This window comes from Hypanus sabinus, chromosome 3 (assembly GCF_030144855.1).
Source record: "Hypanus sabinus isolate sHypSab1 chromosome 3, sHypSab1.hap1, whole genome shotgun sequence".
NCBI classification, from domain to species: Eukaryota; Metazoa; Chordata; class Chondrichthyes; order Myliobatiformes; family Dasyatidae; genus Hypanus; species Hypanus sabinus.
The window spans coordinates 24,907,692-24,922,152 of NC_082708.1; the positions used below are offsets into that span (position 1 = coordinate 24,907,692).

Consider the following 14,461-nt stretch of genomic DNA (forward strand, 5'->3'; position numbering starts at 1 on the left):
AATTACATTTATCAATAATCAGCGACAGATTCAGATAATCAGTAACTGAAGATTGATCAGAAGTCTGGATCAAAGTTGAAGGTCAATTGGACATCCAGATCGAAGCCAGAAGGTCAAAAGGAAGCCCAGAAGTCGAGGTCTGATAGTCTTTGAACCTCCATAGGACCTTTGGAGAAATCGGGGCTCAGTGTCTGTTAGTCGACGAGTCCACTAGAGTTTCAAGACCAAAGAAGATGGCCTATCCTGGGGTTAGAGGACTGTGTATGTGCGGGGGGGGGGGGGGGGTTGGTGGATGGGAGGGAGGAACGAGGCTTGTTTCACTGTTGTTCCTTTGTTGCTTGGTTTGTTCACTTTTGTTGTTCTGCCAAATATTGTGGGCATACTGTGTGGCACCAGAATCTGTGGTGGCACCTGCAGACTGCCCAGCACATCCTTAGGTTGTGTTGGTTGTTAACGCAAATGACACATTTCACTGTGGGTGCATGTGATATATAAATCTGAAACTGAATTCCAGTTGCACAGGTTAGTGAAAAGAACCTTGTGGTAAACCAAAGGATCATTTACAGCAGTGATGGATTTTTGTGTTTACTGGACCCCTGCATATTCCACACATTTGTGTCATATTTCCTCTGTTAATGTGCTATGTATATGTAATGCCCTGGTTCATATTTTTACTGTTATGCTGTATCTATGTCATTTTGGCAGTTCTGTGAGAACAGCTTGTTTTCAGCTTGTTCACTTTTCAGCTTATGTTTGGGTTGTTGCTGAGGATAAGAAATGAGGAGAAATGTATGCCACCCATTTAGGATGGTTGAATTTAGCGGTGGTTTCTCTGGTGAGGGACACTAAGGTTGGGCTTAGGGTTTTTTTATTTTTTGGTTCGAGAGGTGATGGAGAGGGGAGACACCAGAGAGAAGAGGTCATAGGATTCGACCTGAAGTGGAACCGTGATTCAACGAAGCCCAAGGTGAGATCGACTGAGGATAAGTGAGTTGGAGAAACTGTAAGCTCCAACTTGTGCACATTAGCCTGTTTCATTAAAATGGGCCTTTTTCTTTTTTTAGTTCTTTACCAACCCTTTAGTCAAATTAAGAATCATAAAGATAATCTTTTAATCGTATGCTGTGTACTGACTGTTATTTCGTGGCACTAATTTGTAACAGGGTAGTGAATTACGCAGCATCCACACAAACACAATCTCACAAGTTTGTCGGGCCGGCAGTTGATTTCCCTAGACTTGACGCAGCTGAGGTTACCAGGGTGTTTCATACAGTTAGCCTTGTCAATCTCATTACCGAAAACTATGTGTTAGGTTTTGACTAATTAGAGAAAACTACTGTTGTCACTTACTGGGTTAATTTTTAACCTTACCTGCACACAAGCATACACCAGTTGTACATCACAGGCATTGCGATAACGGACAGCCATCGATAGTAAAGATTGTCTGCAGGATCAATAATGTATATATCTTTCTTTCTGGGAAGGCAAACAGAGTTTGTCAGTAGAACGTATTTACACTGATTCATTTATGTTCACTTGATAAGAATTTTGTACATTAAGTTATTATTTCAGTCAAATTACATAAATTCCTCTGTATATATTTGAAGTTTCCAAAATATCAAGAAATACTTATGAGATTTGACTACCACTACTGATATACTTCACCTAAATATTCAGTGTAAGTAAAATATTTCTAGCATGGAAATTAAAGCAAAAACTAATAATAAACTAGTTGCTGTTAATAACAATACTCTGTTTACCTCATGTAAACTCAGCAGGCTGTAGTCTATGAGAATACTAATTATTAGTCATTACCATTTCTCACAGTTTCAGCCAGTTGTACGCTCTTTCGTCATAATCCATCAAACATAAGCTTTAGGTACAATATCCCATTCAAAACTGGAAGAGCTAGTTTTGCACCAAAGGACATCACTGAATCCAACGGGTGTATGGCAATCTGTACTTACCATTTGCAAATTTAAACATATCTACTACAAACGTCATCATACTAAACAAATAATAAATCAACAATAACAAATCTTAGACTGAATTGGAAATATTTAAGTATGTTACCATTTCTGAAAATATATATACCAAATCAGCCCAGACCCACTTGAAAATCAGATATAAATTACTTTCACAATTTTAATCAATACTAAGTAATTGGATATTTTTCAAGATATTATGTTTAACCATTCGTGCCCTTACAGAGATTGCCATTGAATCTGGCTCACCCACTCCCAGCCCAGTTCCTCCCAACAATTTATTCATTAGGAACACTATGGTGTGAATCTCACATTTGAAGTCTGACATCAATTTTTAGGGTGACCTGCAATGCTAGTTTCCCCCCCCCCCCCCCAAACAAAAATGTTGTGGAGTTTAAGAATTTTTGTTTCAGGGAGGGTAACAAGTCAGGATTTAAAAAAAATCATTGGGGTGAAGATGAAAGGAATTGGACTGACAGGGGGCATGAGGCAAAGAAAGGAACAGCTGTGGCAAAATCAAAGACAGAAGAGGTGGTTAATGCTCAGTTATGGAAGGGTAATATTTATCTTGTTTAATTACACTTTTTGTTGTTTAAAGACTATAATATATGGATCTTTGAAAACAGTAAAATGACCAACTGGTGTCAACAATCACTAACCTGGATCTATTGGAGTACAGGAGAACCTGCATCCAATAGATCTGATTTTCATTAGAAGTTCTTCACTTTCAAATTGTTTACTTACTCTTCCTTGTTTTTCTCATCTTTCTTTTCCTCCTTTTTCACATCTTTCTTTTCTTCCACCTTGCTGCATGATGAACAGCAGTATTTAAGAGCTTACCTCTCATTAAAGAGGCCTCAGAGGACAAAGGATAGAAAGGGCAACACTGTTGAAATAGTCCATCACAGATAAGGTCCATTGTTGGAGACCAGTTGCAAATTGAATGCCTTCCTACTGTTTACACTTTTCTCTTACATGAAAGTTAATTGATCAACTAAAGTTAAAGTCATCCTATCTGTATCCATAAAAATGCAGAATTAGTCAATTTACACGGCTTGCTCATGATTATTTTGTGATTACTGTGATGACAGTCAGAGTATTCAAGGCAATTTTCGGCCTCTTATCTAAGAAAGGATGTGCTGGCATTCAACAGAATCCAGAGGAGGTTCACGAGAATGATCCCGCGAATGAAAGGGTCAATATGTGCGGCACATTTGATGGCTCTGGGCCTGTACTCGCCGGAGTTCAGAAGAATGAGGCAGATCTCATTAAAACCTATTGAATACTGAAAAGCCTAGACAAAGTGAACATGGAGATAGTGATTCCTATGGTTGGGGAGTCTGGGACCAGAGGGCACAGTCTCAGACTAGAAGGACGCCCCTATAGAACAAAGATGAGGAGGATTTCTTTAGCCAGAGTGTGGCGAATCTGAGGAATTCATTGCCACAGATGACTGTGGAGGCAAAGTGATTGGATATATTTATAGCAGATGTTGATAGGTTCTTGATAGTCAGGGCGTCAAAGGTTAATGGGAGAAGGCAGGAGAATGGAGTTGAGTGGGATAATATATCATCCATGACTGAATGATGGAGCTGACTTGAATTAGCTGAATATATCTGCTCTTTTTCTTATGGTCTAAATTCTCTTACTACATTTCAATAATAATGCATTATGACAATGAGTTAATGGCAAAGAAATGTGTCCTTAGTTGCTTGCACTAACTGTGTTTTATAGTAGGAGATGTTCATTCTAATTCATTTCCAAAATTCGGCTCCATTGAAGTCATATAGATTTCAATTTCATATGAGCTTGATCCAATAAAAGTCAACTGGCCTGATCTACTGTGGAAGTAATGGAATGAATGTGCTCAGCTCTGGGCTATTGCAAAAGCAGAATAAGTGTCTCACAGAAGTACAAGACACTCAAGAGAAGGCAACACCCTTTTCTTGTAGTTGTACCCACTTACTTGTGATTCTCCCACTATTGAAAACAGCCCATTATCTACACAATATCTGCCAGAATGCTATTATGGTGCCAGCAACTCAGGTTCAATTCCTGCCACTGTCTGTCAGGAGTTTATTTGTTTCCCCTTTTACCACAGGGATTTCCTCCAAATGCCCTGGTTTCCAACTACATGCCAAGGGCATAAGGGTTAGTAGATTACAAAAAGCACAAAATGCTGGCAGAACTCAGCAGGCCAGACAGCATCTATGGGAGGAGGTAGTGACGACGTTTCGGGCCAAAACCCTTCACCAGGAGTGAAGTAACATGGGATGGTCGAAGGGGGATAAGAAGTAGGGGGAGGGATAAAGTAGAGAGCTGGGAAGTGATAGGCTGGAGGGAAATGTGCTAGGGGGAAGGTGGAGAATTATGGGAAATAAAAGAGAAAGAAAGGTAGGGCTGGGGGGAGAGATTATAGTGAGGGGGGAAAAAGAGAGAGAAAGAGAACCAGACTAAGATAATAGATAGGGATGGGGGTAAGGGTAGGGGGCAGGGATATCAACGGAGGTCAGTGAGTTGGATGTTCACGCCGGCAGGAAGGAGGCTACCTAGACGGGAGATAAGGTATTGCTCCATCGACCTGCGTGTGGCCTCATCTTGACTGTAGAGGAGGCCATGGACAGACATGTCAGAGTGGGAGTGGTCTGTGGAATTGAAGAGTGTGGCCATGTGGAGCAATCTATGTTCCAAGCCTACATCGGTATCTGTCCTCCTCTTTTCTTGCGTTATATCGATGACTGCATCGGCGCTGCTTCCTGCATGCATGCTGAGCTCGACGACTTCATTAACTTCGCCAACAACTTTCACCCCGCCCTCAAATTCACCTTGTCTATTTCCGACACCTCCCTCCCCTTTCTAGATCTTTCTGTTTCTATCTCTGGAGACAGCCTATCCACCGATGTCTACTACAAACCTACTAACTCCCACAGCTACCTAGACTATTCCTCCTCCCACCCTGTCTCCTGCAAAAATGCTATCCCTTTCTCTCAATTCCTCCGCCTCCATCGCATCTGCTCTCAGGATGAGGCCTTTCATTCTAGGACAAAGGAGATGTCTTCCTTTTTTAAAGAAAGGGGCTTCCCTTTGTCCACTATCAACTCTGCCCTCCATCGCGTCTCCTGTATTTCACGCACCTCTGCCCTCACCCCATCCACCCGCCAGCCCACCAGGGATAGAATCCCCCTGGTCCTCACCTATCACCCTACCAGCCTACAGATCCAACGCATAATCCTCTGTAACTTCCGCCACCTCCTACGTGATCCCACCACAAACCACATCTTCCCCTCCCCCCCCACTCTCAGCTTTCCGCAGGGATCGCTCCCTACGCGACTCCCTTGTCCATTCATCCCCCCCCCCCCCCATCCCTCCCCATGGACCTCCCTCCGGGCACTCATCCCTGCAAACAGAAGAAGTGCTACACCTGCCCCCACACTTCTTCCCTCACCACCATCCCAGGCCCCCAACAGTCCTTTCAGGTGAGGCACCACTTCACCTGCAAGTCAACTGGGGTGATATACTGTATCCGGTGCTCCCGATGTGGCCATTTATACATTGGGGAGACCCGCCACAGACTGGGAGACCGTTTCACCGAACACCGGCGCTCGGTCCTCCGGCAGTGGCGGGATCTCCCTGTGGCCACACACTTCAATTCCACAGACCACTCCCACTCCGACATGTCTGTCCATGGCCTCCTCTACCGTCAAGATGAGGCCACACGCAGGTCAATGGAGCAATACCTTATCTCCCACCTAGGTAGCCTCCTTCCTGCCAGCATGAACATCCAACTCACTGACCTCCGTTGATACCCCTGCCCCCCACCCTTACCCCCATCCCTATCTATTATTTTAGTCTGGTTCTCTTTCTCTCTCTTTTTCCCCTCTCACTATAATCTCTCCCCCCAGCCCTACCTTTCTTTCTCTTTTATTTCCCATAATTCTCCACCTTCCCCAGCCCATTTCCCTCCAGCCTATCACTTCCCAGCTCTCTACTTTATCCCTCCCCCCACTTCTTATCCCCCCTCGACCATCCCATGTTGCGTCACTCCTGATGAAGGGTTTCGGCCCGAAACATCGTTATTACCTCCTCCCATAGGTGCTGTCTAGCCTGTTGAATTCTGCCAGCATTTTGTGTTTTTTACCATCTGCAGATTGACTCATGTTGGGTTAGTAGATTGATTGGTCGTATGGTTGTAATTGGGCAGTGCAGGCCTATTACTGTGCTGGATCTCTAAATAAATAAATAAATACATACATACATATATGTATACACAGAATACGGAACAAAACTATTTAGTCTGTCTTGGTTGGAGAACTCTCTGAGCCCAAGAAGTAGCCTGGAGAATCTCCTTTGAACTGCCTAGCAGTGTCACTGTTAATTATAGCAGTGAAGCACTGGAGCCACAGCATGAGAATAGGCGGAGGGACAATAGGGTTCTTTCACTAAAGCTGAGCACTACATCACAGAAACATGCCCTTCGGCCCATCGAGTCTGCTCTGAACTAATGGAATGAATTGGGTTCTTACAGCCTTCTATTTGCTTTACAAGAATCTTCACTCTCATTGATATAAGCCTTTCAATATTGAATTCAGCGTACCAGCTAAACTCACATCCTCTGGATTTCATCAGTCTGCTATCATCGATGTTGTCCACTGTTCCTGCTAAGGAAAGACGAAGAATGCACAGCAGAGGGGTCTAATATCGGAAATGAAATATTCTCACGAAAGGATGTTTAGAAAGCGTCCCAGAAACAAAATGGCTCCCGACGTGATGTCCAGAGTCATGTTAGGGTGGCTAAATGGAGCATTGTACAGAAACAAGGTATTTTAGCCTGGTCAGTCATGGTGAATAGTGATTGCAAGAACCAACTTCTTCCCTGTGTTATAGGAAAACAAGCTAATGTAAGTAAAATGTTAAAGTTATCTTCAAATATTTCTAATTGACCCCAGCAATCATTTTAAATTTATATTATCTATTGGCATCAGGACGCATTAAGAAAAAAAAACACAGCTTTCAGATAATACTTTCTGTCAGACGGCCTACAATGGTCTATTGTAAATGGTGGAATATTTTATAGTCAGCTGATGTTAGTGATAGTAAGAAGTACTGAAGTTGCAATTATTTGTATGGGCATTTGTGAAACTGGCAAATCATGTTTAAGTATCACAGACCTTATCAATGATAGGACTGAAAGGAGATAAACGGAAACATAGGGATTCTGGGATATATCATATTGTACTACAAAATGCAGATTTAATTTATTACACTGCACTTGTAAGATTATCTCTTGATTTCTACAGCACATTTGCCACAAACACCATTCTGAAAGGCATATGAACAGTAAAACTTAAAATGCCACACTGAACTATGTCTATAACAACATGATAATACACAACACATAAATATTTGCAGGGCTGCCTTCCTCTTTACTCTCTTTTATAACGCACTTAAACTTTTTAATTTCTAACAAGAAATCAGATGCAAAATGTTTAGTTTAATTCTGAATGGTTTTGATTTAAGGACTTCCTTGTGTTTTCTTGTAAATCTCTTTGCATCTTGCAAGCTGCTCTTGCAAGATTTTCGTGCTACTTTAACCGCTTTCATGCCACCAGGAGGACATTTTCTCAGTACATGATAGTATAGCGAAAGCTAATGGCAAAATTTGTTCACTACACCATGAAATATCAGAGGACCTTGCATTAGAATCAAGTCTGTAGAGTTTGAAAGGAACCTCAGCCTTACTTTTTACTTCCTACATTGTCCAATTGGTCGATATCTCTGTCTCTTCACTTATGGTTCATTTATGTTTAAACTTAATCACTGTGTTAGTTTTCATCCTGAAAGGATATAGTATTGAGATTTATATTACAGTGTTTGAGTTTCATAATTGTGGCTTTGTTGCTTGTTGTGTAAGAGGAGAGGTCCTACAAAACCTAATGAAACAGGCTAATTTTAAGATCAACAAAGGAGGAGAAAGAGATTGAGAGGCACAAGCCTCTAGTCATGGAGTTAGTCCATGGGGCTAATGGTAACCATGGGAACTGGACACCAGGGCAGAGTCAGAGAAACACATAGACTTTACAGGCTTGGGAAGGCTGCAAAAATTGGGAGAAAAATAACCACATAAAGCTCCACCGTGGACAATCCCAAGCCTAGCTGCGGAAAGAGGAGAGCGGGGCATGGGGCAAGCAAGTCCATCCCGCAAGAAAACAGAGCTACACTGAGATAACTTGAAGCACTGGCCTATGAGTTGTGTTCTTATAGCCTTTCTATTTGCCAGTAGGGCTTCAGAAGAAGATAGCCACATGAGAATGAAAGTTTAAAGGTTGAAGCTTTGGAGGACTGGTAGCCAATGAGTAAGAAGTGCAGAGTCAATAAAGGGGAGGCCATTTTTCCTGATGGACTGGGCTGTGTTCACAGCTCCACAGTTCCTTTTGCAGAGCAGTTGTGGTACCAAGCATAGAATGCTGGAGTTGTTTTGTTGCTTGCTGTGTTCTGTGTTGTTCTGCCGATCATTGTGACCATGCTGTGTTGGGGCCAGAATGTGTGGTGACACCCCTGCGGGCTGTCCCCAGCACATCCTTACGTGCGTTGGTTGCTAACGTATGTGTACAATTATGTAAATAAATCTGAATCTATTTGCACTGAAAAGAATAATAATATATTTGGCTAACACTTAAATATGAACCAGGTTATGAAACAATCCATTCTTCTAATAGCTTGCAATTGAAATGCTGGAGGACAAGATTCAGCTTTGCCAATGTACATTTGGAATCCAAATGAATCATTTCACAAGAGCTTTTTAATTCATTCCTCCTCTGCATTGCTCAGACACACAGGACCTTTGGCATACTAACTGTGCATTTGCCAAGGTCAGTACACTACTACAGGCTACTGCATATTACAGGGAGTGCTCAGAACCCCTAGTGGGAGGAGAATGAATGGGAGCTTGGCTGCTTACCCTCCATCCTTGTTGTTGTTGTTGTTGTTGTTGTTGTTTACATTGAACTGTGCCAAGGGGCAAAAGCTGTTACATGGCAAAATACAGTTGTGTTACAAAGCATGAAATTACCTTGGAACCAATAAAATGCCACTGACACTGTAACTGATACAGTACTATGCAAAAGTCTTAGACACATACATACTATATATAGCTGGGGTGTGTGAGACTTTTGCAGAGTACTGTAGAAAATTTCTGCTTTGGCCTGTACTGATGCTGCAAAAAAAACAAATTTCCTGACATATGTGAGTAATGATAAACCTGACAATGACATGGGTCTCCGTTGTAGACTGTGAGTGGGAAAGGGGCAGGGAGAGGGGAATCATAGTTGGGAAAAGGGGAAGGGAGAGGGGAGGGTGCAGGAAGCACTAGAGAGACACTCTGTGATGATCAATAAACCAATTGTTTGGAATCAGATGACCTTGCCTGGTGTGTCAGGGTTGGGTGTGTCTGCAGTCGTGCCAGCCCCCTATCCCAGCACTCCTCTGCCACCTGTCCCATACCCCTCCCGCAGCACTCTACCCTCACCATTCCAATATCATTTGCTCCTGCCAGAGGCACAAGCTCACTCTCTGCTCCACATTGACAAATGCAGAACTACAGTTCTGTATTATATTCATAGAGTTGTGAACAGGGGAGGCATCAGCAGAAATGAAAACAAGCAAGTGCATAGGAACAGAAAGTCTCTTACATCAACAGTGATATTTAATCCAAAAACCTTCACAAAAGCCTTCACAAATATTAAAAGTGATAGCAGCTGTCCTTTGAGCAGGTTAGCATAAGCAGTATTTTTTCCTATAATAACCTCTATATGGTAACAGTACACACTTCCTGAAATACGAGCAACACACACAAAATGCTGGAGGAACTCAGCAGGGCAGGCAGCGTCTATGGAAAAGGATAAACAGTCAACTTTTCAGGCCGAGATCCTTCGGCAGGATATACCTTACTTATATATCTCACTTTTGTAACACACAAAAGCCAGACTGAAAATATTAGCTATGCGAGCACAAACCAATGTTTTCTACACTGGTTTAGCATGAAAGAGTATGTACCTATTAAAATACAGACAGTATGTAATCTCCAACCTTTCATAAATCTAACAACACAAGAAATTCAGCAGATGCTGGAAGTTCTAAGCAACACACACACACACACACACACACACACACACACACACACACACACACACACACACACACACACACACAAAATGCTGGAGTAACTCAGAAGGTCAGGCAGCATCTATGGAAATGAATAAACAGTCAAAATTTCAGGCTGAGACCCTTGTTCAGGATTGAGAAGGAAGGGGGAAGATGTCTGAATAAAAAGGTGGAGGAAGGGGAAGGAGCCTCAGCATAGCACAAGAATAGGCCATAGACCAACATGTCGGAACAGGAATTAAAATGGTTGGCCACCAGGAAGTTCCAAGTTTGGCGGATGGAGTGGAGGTGCTTGATGAAGCGGTTCCCCAATTTATGACTGATCTCACGAATGTAGAGGAGACTACATCAGGAGCACCAGACCTAATGGACAATCCTAGCGGATTCTTCTACTGAGAAAGAAGCAGAGAGCTGTAAGGTCTTCTAGATGGGGGATAGAAGTGTATAGGGACTGGACATCCACAGTGAAAATGAGGTGCTCAGGGCCAGGGAATTGAAAGTTGGTGAGGAGTTCAAGGGCATGAGAAATGGCATGGATGTAGGTGGGGAGGGACTGAACCAAGGGGGAGAGAATTAAGATACAAGGACATGAGTTCAGTAGGGTAGGAGCAGGCAGAGACAATGGGCCTACTCGGATAGTCAGGATTGTGGATCTTAGGTAGGAGGTAGAAGCGAGATGTTGTTTGCATTTAATGAAATCAGAGCAGAGCAGGGTAAGGGAGCTCTGACTTTGGTGGCAGTGGAGGGAGTTCTCCAGAATTGCTGAGGTCAGTGATGGTGTTGGAGACAGTTTTCTGATCGTCCAGAGTGGGGTCCTTTTCAAAGGGTAGGTATGAGGAGTTGTCTATGAGTTGCTGCCTGACCTCAGCAAGGTGGAGATCAGTCTGCCACACTAGAACTAAACCCCCTTTGCCTGCAGATTTGATGGTAAGGTTGCCCCTCCTTCTCCTTCATTCCAAGAACTCATTTTGGTTCGGAATGTTGTTACTCGTTTCTATCATTTGCATGATTTGTGATATTTTTCCCCCTTACTCTGTGCATTGGGTGTTGGTCTTTATATTTTTTTAAATTGGGTTCTTTTGGGTTTCTAGCTTTGTGGGTGCCTGCAAGCAAACAAATCTCAAGGTTGAATAATTTATACATTCTTTGATAATAAATGTACTTTGAAACTTTGAATAAAGATCTAGCCTGGCCATTCTCTCCCTATAACTCAGGACATTTAGTCCTGGCAACAATATTTTCAACATTCTTTCCTATGACAGGATGGCTGTTGGTGGACTTCGAAAGGCAGCTGAGGTTCCCCGTCCATATCGCAGCCACCACCCTGCGACCAGACATTGTCTTTGTGTCTGAGTCTACTAAGCAGGTGGTGACGCTGGAGCTGACAGTCCCATGGGAAGATCACTTGGAAGAGGCCTTTGAAAGGAAGCTATCTAAGTATGCAGGACTGGTCAGCAACTGCCAGCAGGCTGGACGGAGAGCGAGGTGTCTCCCAGTGGAAGTTGGTTGTAGGGGATTCGCGGCCCGTTCCTTAGCCAGAGCCTACAGAAATTTGGGCATCGAGGGAGAGAGGAAGAGGAGAGCCATCCGCAGTACCACCGATGCGGCAGAGAGGGCCTCAAGGTGGCTGTGGCTCAAGAGGAGTGCCATGGAGTCATGTGTAGCTAGCCATCTGGACACAAGATGGGGTCTGATCAGCCCCGGCTGGGTCACCTGGAGAAGGGTGTATGATGTTGAAAGACCCGAAACACCCGATGATTCCAGGAACATCACTGATGATGTGTCCAGAAGCATCAGTAGATGTATGTGCACAGCTGCAGTCGTACACAGTTCTCCAAGTGCAGCCTCACCAATGGCTTGCAGAACTGATATATAATATCCCAACTCCTCCACTCAATGCAACATACACAGAGTGCTGGAGGAACTTCCCAGGCTATGGAAAAGAGTACAGTCGACATTTCAAGCCGAGACCCTTCAACGGTACACCCTGACCGATGAACACTGGTGTGCTGATTGTCTTTTCCACCACACCGTCTATCCATCTTCTTCGAGACCGACATTCCCAGCAAGTCGCTCTTTGATGGATTCCTAATGCCACAAGTCCACGATTAAAATTAAACATCTTTTGATTGGCCTATTATTGCACAGTGTTACTTACCCACATGACGTACAAGCTCTCCCCCAGTCTGCAGACTATGTCATACTGGAAGTGCTTCAGGATTCATTCGATGACTCTGACTATAATTCCTGCAGCCCCTGACCAACACCACAGTGGGAGTACTTCCACCAGTAACTCAAAGCAGCAACTCACCCTCCACCTTCTGAATCAGGCAAGCTGTTAGCCAGGACATTAGTACCTCAAAATATGCCCATAAAATGCTTCCCTGCTGTTTCTCATAAATGAATAAAAATAGAATGAGTGACTAGCAACTAGGAATGAAACAACATCATGTGGAACCTATTTGCAACCTCATGAACAATCGTTCTCCAAAATGGGAACCAGTTCCAGAATGAACAATGAGATCCAAGAAGCAGAGGAAAATGGAGGAAGAAGTTTGCTTATCAATGTTTGGTGTGCTAAATAAGTGTTACAAGTAATGCTAGAACCCAACACAGTCACCCACAAATCAAATTGCTAAGGTAGTTTGCACCTTGAATCACAAGAAAAAAAGCTCCACACAGCTTCTCAAGTCACCTCCCCTCAGAGTTCACAGATGCACCATCGTTGCCATGACATCTCTGAGGAAATGAGCCAACTCCAGAAGAATCCTCTCCAGGGCAGCCACAGGACAGTTGCATGAAAGGTTATCATGGAGGTGAGGAAGATGGTTGGGGAGAGCATTGTATGGCACTGTTTTGTGACTGGGGAAATCCCCTCATGATGGAATATCTTGATCCATTCCTGTGCTAAAACCACCAGGAGTGATGGACTCGAAGGGCCAGTGAACACAGGATTTTGTATTGTTGTGAGGCTCGAGGGCACGGTGGTCAAAGGAAAATTAGTCCCACCAAGGCTGAGGGTTTTGAGGGGTTAGTTCTTTAAAAAAGTGGCTGACATCTGGGAGCCAGTGACAGAGGAGGTTGTAGAATTAGATACAATCACTATGTGTAAGAGGTATTTGGACTGCCATTTAAATATGATGTTGGAAAAATATGGTGCTAATTTGGGCAGGTGTCATAAAGGCCAAGTCGTACAGCACAGAAACAGTCTCCTCAGACCAATATGCTCAAATTGACTTTAAGAAACCATCTGTATTAATTGTATTGATTAGCATCTGCATGAGAAATTACTAAGGCTTGAATCATGCTTATTTAAATACCTAAAAGTTGTGAGAGTGCCCAGGTCAAATTCCCAATAGCCACTAATTGTCGTGGAAGTTGTGCTGTACCCATGGTTCATAAAATATACTCAAACAGGTCCAGTTTCTAGACAGACATATTTAATTGTAAATACATTGAAATAAAGTGCAGAAAATGTAAATGGGTTTATGTAATTATCAATTTAATTGAATTTAGCATCCTATTTAAACCATATTCATGATTCTACTTCCACTGTGGGGAAGGAAAGCAATTCTTTAGGCAACAACAGTCAATTAATATACATTGCACCTTAGAGTTTCTGATGTAATATTCCTTTTGGTGTAAGATTTAATGTCAAAATACCCTCCTTGTGGGTACTTCAACAGAATAGCTGATCTTTAATTAGCTCTCAGCAGGTTTAGAGGATCTAGTATTATTTCTGGATTCAAAATTGACTAGGCCATTAAACGCACAGTGTCAGAGGGATGATTGGAGAATAACCAGTGTTGTTCCTCTGTTTAAGAAGGGCAGGAAGCATGCCCTCTTAAAGTTCAAAGTAAATTTATCAAAGTACGTATATGTCACCATATACTACCATGAATAACTTACTATGAATTCATTATGAATAAATCATTCTCACAGTAAATACAAAGAAACACAATAGAATCAATGAAAAACTACACACACAACCAACCAATATGTAAAAGACAGACTGTGCAATTAAAAATATAATGATAATGAATAAATAAGTAATATTGAGAACGTGATTTGTAGAGTCCTTGAAAGTGAATCTATAGATTGTGGAATAAGTTTAGTGCTGAGGAGTTATCCACACTTCTTTACCACCCTATCCATGGAGCAATGGACTTGCATCCCAAGATCCACCTATACATCAATTCTCCTAAAGGTCCTGCCATTTACTGTATACCTTCCTCTTAATTTTGACCCCATGACGTGCATTATTCCATGGATTATTAACGTGACCCTTAACCTGCAGGATCAGCCTATCATGGGTG

The 14,461-nt window shown here is 42.7% G+C and overlaps 1 protein-coding gene across 2 annotated transcripts in view; it reads right to left on the minus strand.

The window, feature by feature from the left end:
- cnga3a (cyclic nucleotide gated channel subunit alpha 3a) overlaps positions 1-14,461 on the minus strand; it is a 64,178-nt gene that overhangs the window by 16,882 nt on the left and 32,835 nt on the right. For both annotated transcript variants that reach the window (XM_059963857.1, XM_059963858.1), the window contains one exon: positions 1,372-1,476. In XM_059963857.1, coding sequence (XP_059819840.1) covers positions 1,372-1,476 — 105 coding nt within the window. The remainder of the gene's footprint in view (positions 1-1,371; positions 1,477-14,461) is intronic.